Below are 20693 nucleotides of genomic sequence, written 5' to 3' on the forward strand. Positions count from 1 at the left end.
GCTGCCGGGGCGGCTGGTTTCAGACTGCGCGAGGTTCTGGAGGCATATCACGCGAGCTGTCTCCCGCATAGCTGCTGAGACAACGCCTGGACCGGTCCTACCCGCCTACCCCCTCCCCTTTCCTTTCCTGCCGTGACCCTGCTCGCCAATTCCGCTCGCCGCCATGGCCATGCGCCGCCGCCTTGCTCTGCTCCCAGGTCTGGCGCTGCTCCTAGCAGCGGCCTGTCCGGCCTCTGACGCCACCTCCGATGTGCTGGAGCTCACGGACGACAACTTCGAGCGGCGCGTGGCCGATACGGGCAATGCCGGCCTGATGCTGGTGGAGTTCTTCGCACCCTGGTGAGGAGACCGGAGCTTACTAAGAGACCCGCGGGAGAGGACCGGGCTGGGGGCGGAGGGATGCAGGGAGGCCGGGAGCTCGAGGCTAGTCGCGGCCGCCACGCCTGCAAATCCTGGGCTTGAGTCCGCAATCTCCACTCCTGGAGGAGCCTCCCGGGAGATAGACCATCCGGGCCTGACACCAGAGTTCCCACCACCCCTTTGGTCCGAGTCTCCACGAGTGGGGGCTGGGGAGAAGCCTCTGGGGCCTCGCTGGGCGCGCAGGGCAGGACCACTTTAACGGCGTTGTTGCAGCACTTCCTCCTTGCAAAGTGCTTTAGTCAATTTCCGTTCCCCTCGTGTAGTCCCATCTAATTCATTTACGTACACTTCGTTTAGTAACTTTTTCCTGCTATAAATGAAACAGTTGAAGAAAACATGCTGGTAGGCATGTATCCCATTTAGAAAAGGCCTTTGGGTCTCTGGTATGTTTTCTTCCTCTTGTTTCCCCACTCCCCGCAGTCATTGATTTCATACCAAGGTCATTTCAGGCTGCAGAACAGTCCCGAGTAGTTTTTAAGGTCTTTATTGGCCAGTATAATAAATATGAAGTGAATGTTTGTTTATAGAGCCTTTTGCTGAGTTGGAAAAGGCTTGAGAAGTGTAACATTTCCTCCCTGTTCCCGTTATTTGACTGAAGAGATTTAGGAAGGAGCTGGTGGGGAAAAAGCCAGAAATTTATCTTTAGGTAAAAATTGCTGAAGTAAATTGGTGATATATTTGTAAGAAACTCCCAGAGTAGCACCTTTGCGTTTGTACAGTACTTGCTGTTGGAAGAGAATGAATCTTTTTCAATTGGTTGGAAGCCCTAGTCACAGCTACCAAGGAATGTGGATTTCGATGAGGGAAATCTTATTGTAAATCAGAGTAGCTAGTTCAGTAAGTTCAGTAACTCTTTACCTTTTTTTTTTTTCTTTTTTTCCCCAGAAACATCCTGCAAAGGCTAACTGGAATTCCTAAGGCTAACATAACAAATCCATACTTCTATCACTTGACCTCTTTGATTTGATTTATTCACATTTATCGCATTGCCCATGTCTAGTAGTTCACTCACTCCTTGGGCACATGACTGTTTCATACAAGTGTAGTTTGTGGTTATTCAGTGTAGGTTAATGTGACCCACAAAGAGGTACTTTGTGACCTTGGGCAAGTCTGAACCATTCAGTGATTGCTCCAGGCAATTCTGCTGTACTTTTTAAAGAAGGGTTAGTTTTTAATCTGATCCTGCTGTGACTCAGAGTTTGCCTTAAAATATGTAAAACTATTGTACTCTCACACTTATCAATTGATGGTATCAAGCTTTATCAGAAAGACCTCTGTGGGACACAGTCATTTAACCTAATTTTTGCTCCAAAATTTACTGCCTCTATAACCATGGGTAAGTCAGATTCCTCATTTTAAAAGAAGGGGTGTTCCCTTTGTCTCATGTTTGTTGCAAACTTCAAGCATTAATAAAAAATGCACGTTGATTATTATCTATTCTTTGTAAGTTCTACAAATATATTGTCCTTAAGGAATAATAGTTCTCAGTTTAATGATAAATGCCCAGCTCTTGAATAATTCTTGACTATGCATAGTGTTTTCATATACATGAGTTCATTTGATGCTTCAAACAAAAAAACTTTTATGGCTTATTTACCCTCACTTTACAAATTAGGAAACAGAGACTTGACCATGTCACATGCATGTCTGTCATATTGACTCTTAGACTTTAGCTCTTTATAATATGCCATACCGCCTATGTTACTGAGTCCTAACATATAGTCCTCCTCTCCTCTGAAACGGGGAAACTATCAAAATTTGGTTCTAATGTGGTTTAAACATCAAAAGCGATTTTCTGGATTGTGTTTCAAAGCAGAAATTGTTTTAATTAGTTTTCTGTATTCATTTGTTCTGATGGCTTTGAAAACCTTATATGTATTTAGGTGTTCAGAGCCCTTCTCTGCCTTGTGGAAGGTATTCAGTGTAAAACATAAGGTTTGCCTCTAACTGATATCTGATGGCATCTATTCTATTACAAATTGAAGGCATTCTTTCTTCCATAAACTATTTAATTCCTTTTCCTAAGGACTACATCTCCCATCATGCACTAAACTATCCCAGGAACTTGGGTGGGGATTCATTCTGTGGTGTCTGTTTTTAATTGGTAGAAGATAACATCAGAAAAGATAAAATTTATGTACAACTTGAAGTAATTATCCTTGAATTGTTCTGATGCCTAAATGGAACCTATATGGAACTTTCAATGCAAATTATTAAAATAATGTTTTAAAATTTTTCAGCTGGAAATATTGAGTAGTGTGTTCATAAACACATCCAACTAGCTACCATTTTGTTTCACTTTTCTAATGTGTAAAATGGATAGAACTTCATAGTTCTATGGGAGGAATAAATAAGATAGTAATTGTAAAGTGCAAACTTTAGTGATATATAAATGTCAACAACTGCCTTATTATTACTAAAGTCTTAAATGTTTATTAGCAGAGTAAAATAGGCTTATCTTCAGCAAAAACTACTATTATTTTGTGAATTTCTCATTCACTTTCCCTCTTTTTTAGTCTCTTTTCACTGACTGACATTGGAATTTATTCCTAATAAAGAGTTAGTAACTTTATTGAGAAGGTAAGGGTAAAGTCCTACTGAAATTTCCTTATATCATTCTTTCTGTTTCTGTAAGCAATTAAGTAGCTATTTAAATTTCTTTTAGAAAAATCAGGACTAAAAAAAATAGGTATTGGTAGCAATTGAAACGATTATGCTAAGAAAGTTTTTAAAAATTGGAAAGTTTACATTGGAAAATGTATTTATATTACTTGGAACAGTGTAATGAGCAATGTATTTCTACTCAAAGATTTCGGTTTACAATTTTGACTCTTCCTATGAAGCTTGTCAAATGACTTTAAATCTCAATTTTCTCATTTTTAATGCCTTGTTAGATGAAGTCATTGACCCAACATACAAGAAGTCATTGACCCAACATCCCTTGAGCTCTAAAAATCTGATACCATGATGCTTTGAACAAGCTATATTCATTTCTACTTTATTCTTTTTCTGAACAACATCCTGTAACACTTATGGATACATTGAGTCTTGCTTCAATGAAATTGTAAATTTCTTAAAGTATCTTTTTTATTTTGTATCTCTCCAGTCCTTACTCAGTCCTGTATTCAATTAAATTCACTCATTTTAGCACCTACTATGTGCCAGATGGGGATAAAAAGACGAAAAAGAAATAGTCCTTACCCTCAAGGACCTAGTGTTCTGCACTCAAACATTCAAAACAAAACAAAAAACCCTTCTTATTGAAATGAATAGAATGTCTCATGAGACAGAATTCCAAGTACCTATTTAGCTTTCCTAGTTTGGCAAAGTATAACCAGTAAAATATTAAACATTCTATGTAGTAAAAATCTTGGAATGTTAGTGGCTTATAATTCAGAGATAATAAATGTTTGTAAATATGCATATTTGTCTTTTTGATTGAAAGTACCCTTTAAAAATCTTATTAAGACTATTAGATTTGACTTGAGTGAAACAATAAATGAATTTCTGGCTAAGAAGAAATTTTTAAAAGTTGTCTCACTTGTGCCTCCTTAATTATGTGTAATATAAATTTTTGTTTAAATTTAAAAATTAACTACCTGTTGTGATTGACTCTATCCCTTGTTCAACAGTTAAGAATCCTTCCCCTAGTTGTGTCTGTGAAAGGGACATGATTTTATGTGACCTTTTAGATTCATTTTTAAAACACTTTTTGAGTTTGTGGCACAGGATGTAGTATGTTGGTCTAAACTTAATTTCCACCAAGTTACTCTCAAGTTTTCCCAGCAATTTTTATCATATAGGCAGTTTTCCCCAAGTAATTCATGATCTTGGGTTTGTAATTTGTTAAATTCCATTTTGATATTAGTTACTTCATCCCGTTTTTATCTAGTCTAATATTAGTACTTTCTGAGGGGGTTTAAAGTTAGCTTATTCTAATGGAAATTGATAATTGGTTATTTTAAAACTCATTTTCAAAGAATAGCCCTAGTTGGTTTTAATTATTCTAAGTGGTTCTCAAAAGTGCATTTCAAAAGGCAGATGTAATAGGATAGATTTGTTATTTGATCCAGTCTTATAATTTCATATATCATGTTCTCTCTTTTTTTTTTTTAATAACTTTTTATTGCTAGAACTCTTGCCAGGGTAATTTTTTACAGCATTATCCTTTGCACTCACTTCTATTCCGATTTTTCCCCTTCCTCCCTCCACCCCCTCCCCCAAATGGCAAGCAGTCCTTTACATATCATGTTCTCTTAAGTAAAGTTTCATGATCATTATTTCAAAAGTGTTGTTTTATGTGATCTCATTTATATTTAGAATAGTCTACATATTTGAAAGTTAAGGTGAATCATGATTTCTTTAGTGATTTATAGGCAATTGAGGCTAATAATGGTGGTCATCTTGTTTTCATTTACTGTTTTGTCTTTCTGTTTTCCTAATTGTTTCTGCTCTTATCGGGGGAAGTGTTAAAATATTATCAACTTTTCTGAGTAATCCCTTGGTAATTCCTTTGACTTTTTGATTATTAATGTTCAGCTCATTATGAAAAGAAGTTGGTAAGTGTACCTTGCTCCTCTGATTTCACTGTACAGTTGGGGGTTCTAGGAGTACCCTTGGGGCAGAGGAGCAGGTGTTCCTAATTGTTCACTGGACAGAATTACTTGACAGTACAACTTCTCTGATTATAGCCAGGTCAGGTGAGCAGTGTAGAGTGGAAATCAAGGATGACAGACTTGAATACATTGTTTTTTTTTAATGCCATACTGAAAGCCCAAGTGAGATAGAAAACTCTTTGAGTGTTTATTGCTAGTATAATGTAATGTAATGTTTGTTGTTGAAGTCTTGATGGGAATTGAGACAGTGGCCTTGGTACAAAGCATTGAATCTAGAACCCAAATTCAGGCAAGTCACTATCTTTCTGGATATCACTTTTCTTTAAAATAAGGAATATATAATCTATAAGCACTCTTCTATCTCAAGATCATCTCTGATTCTGCAAACTGATCATAATTTGCTTTAATTTTCTTTTTCTTTTCTTTTCTTTTTTTTTTTTTTTGCTGAGGCAATTGGGGTTAAGTGACTTGCCCAGGATCACACAGCCAGGAAGTGTTAAGTGTCTCAGAGCAGATTTGAACTCAGGTCCTCCTGACTTCAGAGCTGGTGCTCTATGTACTGCACCACCTAGCTGCCCCAATTTTCTTTTTCTTTAAAAAAAAAAAAACCCAAAAGATTATTTTACTTACTATTTTAATGCATGAAAAAAGTTTTTTTTTAAGTTTTTACAATAAAATAAGTATCTTCATTGCTCCTTCTTAGCAAAAAGCTTCCAAAATTAGGAAGTTGTAGCATTTCTTATCAGAAAGGCTACATTTAGGTATTTGGAGTTGGGTCTGTATATAATCATCCTGGTAATTCTTTATAAGCTAGCTTGGGGCTCATTATCTCATTAGATCTGTTTGATCTTTTCAGTTTCCATGTGAATCCATTGAGGAGTGGTAATGAATTTGTTTCTGCTTATTTCAAGAAACTTCTTGATCCTGAAAGTCTTATGAAAAGATATGGTGAGGACTTGGGTCATGTTATTCTAGTACAATGACAGGAGCAGCAAAAGAAGGCCAGTACCTTAATTTTTCCCTTATGTCAGTTATTATCTCTTCCTTTTTTCACCCCATTTCCCAGTACTTACCCAGCTCAGAGAACTCTTTGCTACTTGATAATTTTTACACCTCCATTCAAACCTATGATACTGGTTTCCTTGCTGTTCCATGAACAAAACATTACATTGCTGATCTGGGCATTTTCTATGGTTATTCCTTATTTCTGGAATGTTCTTTCTGCTTATCTGTCTTTTGATTTCTCTGGTTTCCTTCAGAGTCCAACTATATAATTCTACCTTCTATAGGAAGCCTTTTTCAATCCTTCCTTTTCTCCATTAATTATTTCCTGTTTATCCTATGTATAATTTGTATACATTTGTTTGCTTTTATCCCTCATTAGATTGTGAGCCCCAGTCTTTTTTTTTTTTGGCCTTTTTGATACTCTTATCACAGTTCCTGGCACATAATAAGCAATAAGTAAATTCTTACTGACTACCTGACTAAAGTAATGGAGGAATAAGCACATTTAATAACAATCCGCTCAGTTTTATTACAGGTCTATTAATTATATTTTTACAACCAGAAGAACTCCTTTGGAGCTATTTTTTGATATTGCTATATTGTCCTCTCTCCTTTAGATAAAAGATCAAAATCACACTTTCACAGTTCTTCTACCAGGATATGTCAGGATCAGCTTTTAAAAATGGACATATTTTGTTTTTATATCACTCTTATTCTGTTCATATATTTACCTCTTTATACATCACCTTCATATATGTCCCTGTACCTTCCCAACCCAAAAAAACATTTCTTCTATAGAGTGGAAAAAGAAAGGGGAGAAGAAGCCGTTTCAGTAAAACTGATCCAACATCTACAAAGATGATTGACTTTTAAGACTTTTTAAGTTTTTCTCTTCATTTACTTCTTCATGCTGCTTTTGATGATGCTTTTTTGCCACTTCTGTGGCATCATCCTCAAATATAGCCCTTTTCCTTTGGGAACTCTGCTGTATTCTTAGAGTAATGAGTATAAATGGGTTAATAATACTATGTAGTAGATTACTCTTTTCAGTGGTTGGAGATGATTTGAGGACCACGTTAACAAATTGATAGGATCATAAGTTAACATTTTCTCGTTAAGTCATTTTTCATTTGTGTCCAACTCTCTCTGAGCCCTTTTGGCATTTTCTTGATTTTATATGGTTTGTTGTTGCCTTCTTCAGCTCATTTTGCAATGAGGAACTGAGGCAAGCAGGGTTAAGTGACTTGTCCAGGGTCACATAGCTATTAAGTGTCTCAGGCCCAGACAAACTGAGACCTTGGCTTTAAAAATGCCATGGGGCTATTTCCAGTCTTCATAATCTATATCTTGGCACTGGACAATCCTGGTAGTTTTTGAGGAAAGGGTGAGACTGCTAACTTTGAATAGCCCTGCCTCACTCAAATTCACTTGTAAATCATGATATCACCTTCCTGAAGTCATTGATTATTCCACTTTGAGAACAAAGGGCAGCAGTCTGAATTTAAATCTCAGGAAATTGAATTTTCTTGATTCTAGATCCTGCCCTCTATCCATTGTACCACCTAGCTACTCCAAAAGCTAACAAAAATTATTAAATACAACCTTCTCATTTTAGGAAAGGAGGAAACTGAGGCCTAAAAAGGTTAAGCGTCTCATCCAGAATCATACAGTTTTTATGATAGAGCTGATCTTCATATTCAGGTTCTCTGATTCCAGATCCAGTGTTCTTTTACCATATTACAATGATCACATTGAACATTGGCTATTTCTTTTTTAGGTGTGGACATTGTAAGAGGCTTGCCCCAGAATATGAAGCTGCAGCAACCAGGTTAAAAGGAATAGTTCCTTTGGCAAAGGTGAGCGCTACTAGATTTTGCAATAAATGACTGTGATGATACTATGGAAATTTTAGTCCTTCGGTTCTAGGGCTAAGGTGCTAGGAAATGCTATTTTTATTCTACTGTCACCTCAGTATTGCTATGTAAGCAAGTTTATCATTGATTGTACTCCATGTTGCATAGGAACAAGAAAGTTATATTGGTTCATTTGGATAAAAGCACACCTTTATCACATAATCACAAAAATAGTGTAAATGAAAATGATTTACTAGAAATTGGTGATAACATGCTACCCTTAATTTTGTGTTTTGAATTTGAGACATCAGCAAAATGATCTAATGTTAAAATTATAGAAAACAATTGTTAATTACATTAAGGACCACAAAATAAGCGAATTACAACTGGTGAGAAAGTGGTTAATAATTTAAGAGCAGAGGAAAATTTCTTATCTAAGAGAACCAAGTGGCACTAAGTAGAAAAAATGGTGTATAGCATGTGTTAGAACAAGAGGAGTAGAAAAGTACCCTGGAAGGAAATGAAGATAAAAATGTCAGAGTTAAAGGGACTGTTGTGAAATGGATGGTATCATTTCTTTCAACTACTACAAATCAAATAGGTGATACAAGTCCTGAGAACTCAGGAAATAATCAGGACACTAAGTCATTCTTGGTGATAATTGGTTGTTTTGAGGATAGAATAGTTCATTGGTGATAAATAGACTTAATTGAAGATTTCATGATAACATTTATACTTCAAGTTTTTGAATGCTTAAATATTTGATGTCACTCTTAGAAATGAGTGAAGTGGTTAGTTGTTCTGTGGCATATTCACAGCTCTTGGATCTATTGAACAGCATACACATCTTTTGACTAATGTTTCGTTTCATTTTGAGTATTTAACTTCTGTGGTCAACCATATTAAATTTAGCATCAGATTAAAAGGATTGACCGGTAGCCTTGACCCAAACTAAGTGGTAAGATTGACTACAGATATTGACCCTTTAAATATTTAAAAGTAATATTTTAACCAGAAAGCAAAGGTGATGCATCTCAAATTGACTTGATTGGGGGGGAATGTTACAAGGTGGTTGTAGTTGTGCTCTACAGAATTTGTTATACTTGTGTTCAAATTTAACTAGTTAAACATAGTCAGCTATTACATTTAATCATTGAAGATAATATAGACTGGATCGCACGAAGGTCAGAATTGAAATTGTAGTGCCTTTTTATAATACTTCTTAGGTAAATTGAATTTGCTTAACCCTGTTGTACCTGACCATTGAATTGGCTCTAAAAGTGAGAGGTCAATTGGACTCAAATTTTGGGGGAATTCAGAATCGGGTTGTTTTTTTCCTATTAAAATATGTATTTGATATATTTGTATTTTTAGGTTGACTGTACCGCCAACTCAAATACCTGTAATAAGTATGGAGTTAGTGGCTATCCTACCCTGAAAATATTTAGAAATGGTGAAGAGTCAGGTGCTTATGATGGCCCCCGGACAGCTGGTAAGGGAATTGGACTTTATGTTGGTAACATTGTACTTATTGTGCTTGTCATTAAGTTTCCTTTTTTTTTCCCCCTCCTTGGTGGAAACTTACTTTACTAGCTCTATTTTCTCAAACTGAAAATTCTCATATAATTAAAATTTTACTTAAGCTCTGGCTATTTTAAAAGTTTCATTGTTGCAAGGCATACACACTGACACACTAAAAGATCTTAGAATAAACATTAATGTGGGAAGTGCTTAAACTTAAGTTTGAGCAATAGTCTTAAAATAATTTTTTCCTCCTGGGCCTTTTCAAATGAGCAAAGACAGTGAGTCAAAGACAGCTGAGCTTTTGAATCTAAAGTAGTAATGAATTTTTCCATTATGGGGAATGTAAATACATACACATACCATTTCTTCATGTAAAATTAGGTTATATAATACATAACTTTAAAATATATTTTTAGTTATTGATATTGTTACTGTTTATTGTCTCTTAAAACTCAGATAACTACCCAGCTTATGAAGTGTTTAAAGAATACTCTTTATTTCTTTTAAAATAATTGTAAATCTTGGGAGTAAAGGTATAAAATACTTTGGATGTCACTAGTAGAATGGTTAATAAATTGTTCTGTGGCAAATTCACAGTTCTTCATCTAATGGAAAGTTTACAAGTCTGTTGATTTTTGTTTTGAGTATTTAACTTCTGCATCTGATCAAGCTGTTGTGTGTGACATTTCTGTTATCAAGTGCCAACTTAATTATCAACTTTTTACCATATATAGCTAGCTATATGATCTATGTTTTGACCCACATTTCTGAATCTATGTGTAATAATGAGCCATATTACTATTTTATTGCCATGTTAAATGTGATCTATGATTCCTTTTAATGATTCTTAAATCTCTTTTGAAGGTGATAAACACTTACTGAAGTTTCAGTTTTAATAGAAAATGGTGTACTTAATTAAACTCATTACTTTGCTGTGAACTTTTACTTTTTCTTCCAAGATGGAATTGTAAGTCATCTGAAGAAGCAGGCAGGACCTGCCTCACTTCCTCTTATGAGTGCAGAAGATTTTGAGAAGTTCATTAGTGACAAAACTGCTTCTGTGGTTGGTGAGTATTGAAAAGTTGGTCATAGAACAAAATTAGAGTAAAAAACTAAGTTGATTAGAGGAGCAGTAAAGTTAATGTAGCTAAGGAAAGTCCTAATACTTCTTTATTTTTTGTACAAACTTTATTTTAGTCTAGGTATCAAGATGTAATACTTTTAGTTTCTTTTTTTTTTTTTAATTTTTATTTAATAATTACTTTATATTGACAGAATCCATGCCAGGATAATTTTTTTTTTTTTTTACAACATTATCCTTTGCACTCGTTTCTGTTCCAATTTTTTTCCCCTCCTTCCCTCCACCCCCTCCCCAAGATGGCAAACAATCCTATATATGTTAGATAAAACATAGAAGCTTAATATTTTACAACTAGAATGGATTTTGGAGCCTGTCTATTTCAGCACCTATAAGAAACTCAGGTTTAAAGAAATAAAGTGATTTATCCAAAATTAAATAAAGCATTGAGAAAGCTGGGACAACTCAGGTCCTTTGGTACCTCCAGCAGAATACTTTATCTTTTATAATGCAGCTTTAGTCAGTCAACAGGTATTTATTAATGTTTATTATGTGACTGATGCTGTTCTGAGCCCTAGTGATACCTTTTTAAAGACAAAAAATCATATCTGAACTTTGGGAGTTTATTAAGATAACATAAATAATTGGGTAGATATAAGATACAGAGTAATTAAAAGATACTCTGATTGGGGAAAGTACTTGTAGCTCATTGTGGGCGTGGAACTGGGAAAGGCCTCCTAGGATAAATAAGATTTTATATTGTCTTGAAAGAAGTCAGAAAAACTTTAAAAAGTGACATTGAAGAGAGGTAGTACCTAACCAAGTGGCATGGCATTCTCAGCTGCTTCCCTTTTATAGTTTTAATTTTCTCAGGATATTTGAGATTTTTCAAATGTGACTTTATCAAATTGGTCATTTGGTAATACATGGAACATTCTGGTTTTTTGTGCCTGTTGCACCACAGATGAATTTGAGTGAAAATAAATTCTTGGTGAGATTTTATGGATTCTGCCTGTCTCTTAGAGGACAGTGGCTGGACCACAAATATTGGTGTCATTTATGTAAAGATGTATTGTAAAATGTATGTATAGATAGGAATTGAAAACAATTTTGTGGGTTTTCAGGTGTATATCAATGTAAATCTTAATTGTCTGCAACAGAATGAAATCTTGTCATGTTTATTCTCTTTTTGAAAATGAGAAAACAGTCTAAGTTAGAATTGTTTATAGTGCCTCTCTGTACTTTTCTTGATACTTTTTTTTCTTCATCCTATATAGGTTTCTTTGGTGACTTACTCAGTGACTCTCACTCAGAATTCCTAAAAGCTGCTACAAACTTGAGAGAAAACTACCGCTTTGCACATACTAACGTCGATGCTCTGGTGAGGAAGTATGATCCTGATGGAGAGTAAGTGACTTAAGAAATATAATCAATTCTAATGGCCAAGGTGTTGATACTATGGGAAATTTCATTGTTTATGGTCAGTTTTTCCAGATGGTTAGACTTGAAAAACTAATTTTCTACACCTTAGACAAGATTGTGTAGGTAAACTATCATCAAGGAGGTTACTGTCCACTGAACTGATGTACTGGTTCCCCTGAATTATTCTGCATAAGCTTATTTTCTTACTGACAGTGGAATTCCCTTGTACTTGCTATGTAGATATTCCTATACAGTGTAGTATTATTACTAATCTCTCACCAGGATATTTAATGAGAATACCTTATGATAGGGAAGTGATAAGTTAACCTTTTCAGGGAGGAATTTTATTTTCAGCTTTATATACCAAATATTTCTCACTGTATCCATGACTTTGAGTTCTTTTTAGTAAACAAGGTTACTGTGGCAAATATATATAAAGTAGAATGTGGTAGATTTGAAACTGATTGAATAATTAGACTCAAAAAATAGTCAGTAGTAGTCAGTTTGGGAGGTCTCCAGGGGTCTTGACTAGGCCTTGTGCTGTTTAACATTTCTTTCTCTTTTGAGAGGTATGACTTGTAATTTAATATTGAGCAGTGTCTCAAATTTATGATTTATTTGTAAATGTTTGATTTGTATACCTATTTTATATATTTATATACCCAAGATCATTTAAAGTTTTCTTGGGTGAAAGGGAGTTGAGAGTAGAAAAAGTTTAAGGAGCCCTGGCATAGTGGGTAGAAAGCTGGCCTTGGGGAGACTTGGGTCCAAATCCAACCTCTTATTAGTCTTCCTGGCTCTACGACCCTAGGGCAAGTCAGTTAACCTTTCAATTCATTAAGACTTTGTACATTGATTGATCTGCATTGGTAGATCCTTTATACTCTGATTTAAACTACAAGTCTAGTTTCTACTATCCTTCTTTTGCCTCCTTTCTTTCCTCCCCACCCCCACCAAAAACAAAAGAAACACCACTGTCCTGGAGAAAAATACAGGTAACAAGCTTATTAAGAAGATTTGTATGAGACAAAACTAGGAGGGGATTTTTTCCCAAGTGACATGACTGCTGAAGTTAGTAATATTATTTTGTTTGTTTTGAAGTTGTGTAAAGGAAACCAATATGGATTCATTCCAGGGCAAGGATCTATTTGTGGCTTACTTGATAACCAATATGTTGAATGACAGGATCCAAAAAAGATCTTGACTGTACAAGAATGTTGAATTGTATTTTATTAGATGAAATGTAATCCTAAAGTTTATTTTCTAACCCCCCCAAATGGGAAAGATAGATGGCAATTTGGAAAAGCTAATGAATATTCAGTATAAGTCAGAAGGGAGGTATGGCAATAAAAAAGCAGCAACCAAATTAGGTGATCTTGGATTACATTAATAGAGTTACAGTGTCAAAGATCAGAAAGGTGGTGGTCTTTCTGTATTCTAGACTTCTTTAAGAGTGTCATTAAGGAGGACATTTCTAAACTGGAGGGTGGGGTCATGTGTAGCCTGGAGAATTGATATAATCCATAATGATTATCATATAGAGATGGAATTAAAATTTGCTCTGCTTGGCTTCGAAACTACAAGAGGTGGATGGTGGAGCAGTTTTAGATTTGATGCTAGCAAGAGCGACTAATTAGAGCCATTCAAAAGAAAAATTGCTTTCTGAGGGAGTTAGTGAGTTCTAAGTCATTAGAAGTCTTAAAATACAACCTGGATGATTCCTGATTGGGTATATAATAAAAGAGCTTCTTGTTAAGATAGCACATTGGACTAGGTGAATTTTGAAATTCAGGACCCTGGAAGTAGAAATCAAGGAATTAAAAAAAAAACTTGGTATGAAAACTGAAATAAGTTTATATTTATATCTCTGATACTCAAAAAAAGTAAGACTTCAGGCAAGGAGAGTAGGAATGAGCAAATGAATGATAAGAAACTTTGGTTAGGCAATAAAAATGATATAATATAAAATCAAAAAGTGAAGATTGATTTTTCTTGATAGCCAGATAATAAGTAGACATAGTAATTACACTTTGTGCCTATAATTGCCAACCTGTTTGTATCCTGATTAGAGTCACACCTGTGATCTCCCACTGAGGAGAGTTGAAGGTGGGGCAGGGGGAACAACTATGTTCTTAAAGTCATATACTCCAAGAAATAGTTTTAAGTGATGGCAGCAAAATCAGATAACTTGATTTGGGTTTTTTTTGTTTGTTTGTTTTGTTATACGATGTGATTGTGTAAAGTTGCTATATTTCCATTCTACAGTAACTTTTGCAATAAGCACAGCTTAGGAATAAAACATTTTTAGCTCAGCCCCTCTAATTTAATTGATTTGGCATTGTTTTTCTTTTAGGGGCATCACTTTGTTCCGGCCTCCACATCTGGCTAACAAATTTGAGGAAAACACTGTACAATATACAGAGGAAAAGATAACCAGTGGCAAAATTAAAAAATTTATCCAGGAAAACATGTAAGTATTTCCATAATAACTTGATTCAGGTGTCTTAGTTACTTTATGCTTTAGTAGTCCAGTCAAGTCCATGTGAAACCAACAAACATCTAGACCTTTGTGTGGTTCAGCATATACTACATATTTTTGTTTATTTTTCCTTTTTTTAAAATTTTTTAACAATTCAGTTTATTTTCAATTCTAAATACTCTTCCCCTTCCCCCCCCCCCCCCCATTCAAAAAAAAACAAGAAAAACAAATACATTACAATTATGGATAGTCAAATAAAATAAATACTGAGATACTGCCACTTATGAGTGTTTTAGTTTCCTTCCAAATAATCCATTATGATGGATTATTTTATTTTAGCTTTGGTATTTGCCCTCACATGACGGAAGACAACAAAGATCTACTCCAGGGCAAGGATCTGCTCGTGGCTTACTATGATGTGGATTATGAAATGAATGCTAAGGGATCCAACTACTGGAGAAACAGGTAACTAACAAAAAATAAAATGGGATCATAGCTATCTTTTATTTTTTTTCTTTTAAATTCTATCAGTGCTCTGGATATATTTATATAAATGACTTTCAAATACATTCTATTAAGATCACAGTCCCTTAGACCTTTTTCTTAAGTCTTCCAGTCTTGGAGAATCACCACCACTAATACCACTCCCCAAGGCTGAGGGAGTTAGAATTATTTCTGGACTCCAGTATACACTGTATGTATGTTAAGTTGATTTTATTTTGACTGAAGTGAAAAATGGGAATGATGTGCCCAGGCAGCAGTTTGTCTGGAAAAAAGCTAAACCCAGTAGAATTTGTTCTGTAAAAGAAAATTAAAGGTGTGTTTACATACATAACCCATTTTTTGTGATTTTCCTCCCCTCAAGAAGGTTCCTTTCTCTGATTATTGCTGATAAGTGACTCTTTCTGAGAAAGATTTGAGTCTTAACATAATGTAATAAAAGCCAGTAGGAATTAATTCAGCATCACAAAATTAAGTTAGTAGCTAATAGCGCATAGTGCTTACTCTATGCCAGGCCTTATATAACTTTACAGTTTGATTTTCACAAAAATTCTGGGATATAGGAACTATTACTACTTCCATTATACAGATGGAGAAACTGAGGCAGACAGAGATTAAGTGACTTGCTCAGGGTCTGTGGCTAGATTTGATCTTGAGTTCAAACTGACTCCAGGCCTGTGATACCGCTGCCCTTTAATAGCAAAGTTGAATGATGACATGTTAAACTTTCTAGGCCAGAATAGAATTAGAATTAATGTGTTCTGGAATCAGGTGATCTTAGAAGAACATCAAACCATGACTTGTAGATTTGTCACTTGGCTACTAACTTTCAAAGTGTTAACCTATTAAATATCTCTTGTTCTAAACAGAGTAATGATGGTGGCAAAGAAATTCCTGGAAGCAGGGCAGAGACTCAACTTTGCTGTGGCTAGTCGTAAAACTTTTAGCCATGAACTTTCTGAATTTGGCTTGGAAAGGACCTTTGGAGAGGTGCCTGTTGTTGCTATCAAAACTGCAAAAGGAGAAAAATATGTTATGCAAGAAGAGTTTTCGTAAGTTTGTGATTTATTTTGATTTTGGTGGGGTAGAAAAGGGAAGATGAAAACCTATATTTATTGAAAAATCAAAAGGGAAGAGTACCTGAGTAGAATGAAGAATTATTCAGTTATGACTGGTCACAAGGACTTAGTCTTAAGCTATTTAAATAACTGTATAGAGGCAGTTCGTCTTACTTAGCAGAAGCAACACATAGAGAATAGCAGTTTTGCATCCACACTCTCTTTTGAGTCAATTTTAGATTTCTCCCTGTTCATCCACTTTTTTTTGACATAATGTAAACTTAGTCTGAGAGCTTTATAGTCCAACACAAGAGTAAACCTAAACGTTATTTTCACTTTGATTCCATGGTTTTAGAGTAGGTTAGGGTTAAGTGTAATTTAGCTAAACAGGTTAATGACTGGGTAATAGCAAATAGTTCTTTTACATAAAAATCCCTAGTTTTTCTCTTCTGCAAATTTTCTAATCTACATTAAGTATCCTGGAAATAAAAGAAGTGTATAATAAAAGCTCAACTGGCTATAGGTTTTTCCCTGTCTTAATCACTAGTTCTTCCATCTGTTTGAGAGGCAGGCATATTGCTTTTTGGTTTTCTTGTCTTCTGCTAGCCTTTGAATCAAAGCTGAAAGAGGAGCTGTCCCTGAAAACTGTTTATAAAGCTGATTCTTGTGGTTACAAGAGTATTAATTTTGTCTTTCTATCCTTTAGCCGTGATGGGAAGGCCCTTGAGAGATTCCTGCAGAATTACTTTGATGGCAACCTGAGGAGATACTTAAAGTCTGAACCTATCCCAGAGACTAATGATGGACCTGTGAAGGTGAGAGCTATTGGGTCTGACCAAACTAATGTGAAGCTGCCTCTCATATTTATAAAACTATATTGAGTATAACCAAGGGCATTGCCAAGATCACTTTTATACTTAGCAGTGGAGATTTGACAATCCTCTCTAAAATTTATTTTAGTCTTGAGTCCACAAAAGTCTAAAAAAGATGATCTTTTAACTGAGTTTATGTTGCCTTGTGAGCTTAGGAGCATACCCCCTTTCTAATGGATTAGATATTAAGATCAGGATTACAAATCCCTTTGGGATATTATACTGTATGAAACAGTACTTTTGATATTTTTTTGCTACCATGAGCTCTTTTGTAACACGTATAGGCAGTATTTGTCAGGTTGTAGAGAGAGTGCCCTGTATGAGAAATTGAAAGGCATGGAGGAGAGATTTTTCCTGAAAATTAAAATATTCCTGACTGTGGATTTTTAATGTTTCATGAAGATTGTTCATTTGGCAATCTTGAAAGTAATTGGTCAATTTAGTATCTTCTGTGACAGGGATTGTTTCTTCACATATCCAAAATTAAAGTAGTCTTGGATATATATATATTTTTAAAGCTATTTTCAAAACATGCATGGATAATTTTTCAACATTAACCATTGCAAAACCTTGTGTTCTAATTCCCCCACTTCTCCCCAGATGGCAAGTAATCCAATATATGTTAAACATAGTAAAAATATTTGTTAGTATTTTTTATCTTAATAACTGGAAAATATTCATTTAAAAACTTTTTTTTTTCTAGATAGTGGTAGCTGAGAACTTTGATGAAATTGTGAATACTGATAAAGATGTTCTAATAGAATTTTATGCCCCTTGGTGTGGTCACTGCAAAAATCTGGAGCCCAAGTACAAAGAGTTGGGAGAAAAGGTATGTTTGGACTTGACTCTGAAAGTTAACATTGAGCTAAAAGTTTTGAGGACTATCCTTCTTGGCTATTCAAGTGTATTTAGTACCTGATAAAATATTTTGACTTAAACGTCATATTTCTTGTGACTGCCCACTACTGCCTCACTTTGCTGAATGATTCAGATTTTGTCTGCTCTTTCAACTTGTGTTATATGTTTGAGTTCTTCAGGCTTAGGTTTAAACTTGGAAAAAGGTAACCTGTAATTTCAGAGTCAGTTTAACCTCTGGACATAATAGGTTCTTCCTCTAAATTAACCTACTTAGTCCATATAATTAGCTACTTATCTAGGCCAGTTAGATTTGAAGTTTAGACATTTCAGGTCTTTATTGGATGAGCTAATGAGGTGAGAGAGGCAAGTAAGTTTCTCTGTCATGTCTTCCTTTTTTTTCCTCCCCCCAAAAAAACAAACTAGGAGTTCTAAGCTGACATAAACTTCATTACCATGGTTTGAATGAATATTCTCCCAGGAACTTGTAAATGTAACTTAAGAGTCTGCTTGTTAGTCATTAATTTGGAATTTGTTAGGAACTTAAAAAACTTTTGTTGTTTATATAGCTCAGCAAAGATCCTAATATTGTCATAGCAAAGATGGATGCAACTGCCAATGATGTGCCTTCTCCATATGAAGTCAGAGGGTAAGTAGATTACAAATTAACTATTGGAATGAATATTTCAAAATACTGAAATTGATAAGGATACTTTCTTAACATTTGCCCAGATGATTAATTCCTGGCTTTGAGCTGTATGTATATGTGGCAAATAGGATTTTGAAGACTTTATACTCAGTTTTCTATCTTAGCATCTATATTTCTTCACTGTAAATTCTTATTATGATAAAGGTACTATTAATGTATATACCAAGTCAAAACACATCTCCTGTTATAATACTTTCTACTCTGGTTCAGAGTTCTCCATTGTATGCTGAGTATTTTAAACTGTATTATATGAGTTCTTCTTTGACTTAATATGTATAATTTGGTTGCCAGTGCTTGTAGGATAAGAGACCATGAAGAGTATCATTTCCAGGATATATAGAGTTAGGAAAGGATCTTGGCAGGGTTTTTCTAAAGCCTTCATGACATTCTATTCTTTCCCCAGCTTCCCTACCATCTACTTCTCTCCAGCCAATAGTAAACAGAATCCACGGAAGTATGAAGTGAGTACCTAATATATTTATTCCCCAAATATACCTATAGCCATAGTTGAAGAAAATAATAATGATAATGCTGGTTTATGCATCACTCTGCCAAAAACAGTTTAATTTTTCATTAATATTTTTAAAATCCAGTCTGGTCTGACATCCCAAAATTGAACAGCCAAGACGCTATCTTCTTCCTACATCCCTGCCCTAGGATGGAATCAGTAATGTTCTTACTATAGAATTGTATCAAGAATTCATATTGAAGGGGGGAGATGTAATGAAAGTGGTAGTTGTTTACAAGATGGATGCTAGTCCATTCAGGGGAAGGAAGAGAGAGGAAAATATCCTTACTTTAGATGATCACTAAAAAGGGTAATTTTAAAAAATCTAAACAAGAAATATTTTGTTAAAGCCCTTTTCCTTTTTGTTTTGACCTACCCTACCCACCTGTCCAAAGTGCTTTTCTTCAGAGTATAAATAAGACTACGAAAAAAGCAATTATTTTTCAGTATTGTTAGATAAAAACAAAAGAACATTTTTAATGTTTCCATATTCTTCATCTGAGGATAAGATAGAAGCTCTTTTTTCCCCCCTTTCACCTAAAGGGATTCCCAATTGCCTAGGTAGTAAATTTCTTGCTTAGCTTTGAATCAAACTTTGTGTTGGAAAGAAAAAGATCCTCCCTGAGGTTTTAAGTAAAACTAGATTTTTAGATAATTTTTCTTTATTTTCAGGGTGGCCGTGAAGTTAGTGACTTTATTAACTACCTACAAAGAGAAGCTACAAATCCTCCTGTGATCCAAGAGGAAAAGTCCAAAAAGAAGAAGGCAGAAGAAGATCTCTAAAGTAGCAGCCAAAAACAGACCACTTTGTATAAGGACTCTTTTACCAGAGATGGGGTAGTCAGTGATTGCCCTAGGGATGAGTGGGACAGCGTGGATGCCGTTTGAATCCTGTTTAATTTTCTCTAAGCTGTTTCTTTAGGTGCATTGTTAATGGAAACACCAGGACCAGTTGATATTTGTTTGTGGTTTGGGGGTATGGAGGGTGGGGGGAGGATTATTTGTGTTGGGGGAATATGGAGGGGAAAGGGAGTTGAGTTGGGGGTTATTTTCTAATTTTTTTTGTACATTTGGAACAGTGACAATAAATGAACCCCCTTTAAACAAAGTTCTTGGGGATAGGGGGAAATGGAGAGGTAATATTGCCAGTTAGATTAAAGCATTACCCCATACCAGAAAACTAATCTGATGTAAAGCCAGATTTGTCCCTATGTTTACAGACACTTTTCTGGTGATTATCAAAGATTATTCATGGATTCTTCTTAGGCCCTATGGGTAGGTTGCTATTTATCCTTGTTAAACACCTGAGACCATTGCTTGTTTATACTTCCCTAGGGCTGCTGTTAGCCCTAGAATATTCTGCTATTGCAGTTCCTGAGTTTGGGTGTGGCTTGAGTTTGGGGTTTATTCCAGACTGTTAGTGGAACTGCTGACACTAATATGGGTGCAGTTCTATGCATTCTACAGCCTGGGGTGTGGTACAGTAACCTCTTTTATTTGTTAAAATTGGTGATGGTCATAATATTCTCAGGGCATCCCTTTTCCTCTTGCCATATTGCTATATAAAAAAAGCATGTACCTAAGTGATAACATTTTAATTTGCTATGGATAATGTGCAAGTTTATTATATCGGTGTTTTTATGGGTAAAACCTAAGATACTCCTTCCTCAGCATAGTTTTCATATCACTCAAAAATGATACCTAGAGACTCTGACTTGAAGAATGTAATTATTCTTAGAAAGGGGACTGGCTTCTTCAGGAACCTAGTTTTGTTTGAGTTAAGTAGATGGCAA

The 20693-nt window shown here is 35.2% G+C and overlaps 1 protein-coding gene across 1 annotated transcript; it reads left to right on the forward strand.

The window, feature by feature from the left end:
* The first annotated feature begins 17 nt into the window (after positions 1-17).
* Positions 18-20008, forward strand: PDIA3 (protein disulfide isomerase family A member 3). The gene is made up of 13 exons (XM_051977213.1): positions 18-339; positions 7819-7897; positions 9269-9386; positions 10378-10485; positions 11774-11903; positions 14272-14388; positions 14737-14862; positions 15768-15950; positions 16663-16771; positions 17532-17657; positions 18253-18332; positions 18796-18853; positions 19573-20008. Exons 1-13 carry the CDS (start codon positions 164-166, stop codon positions 19681-19683), a joined length of 1521 nt encoding a protein of 506 aa, XP_051833173.1. The 5' UTR covers positions 18-163; the 3' UTR covers positions 19684-20008.
* Positions 20009-20693: the final 685 nt, after the last annotated feature.

This window comes from Antechinus flavipes, chromosome 2 (genome assembly GCF_016432865.1).
Source record: "Antechinus flavipes isolate AdamAnt ecotype Samford, QLD, Australia chromosome 2, AdamAnt_v2, whole genome shotgun sequence".
NCBI classification, from domain to species: domain Eukaryota; kingdom Metazoa; phylum Chordata; class Mammalia; order Dasyuromorphia; family Dasyuridae; genus Antechinus; species Antechinus flavipes.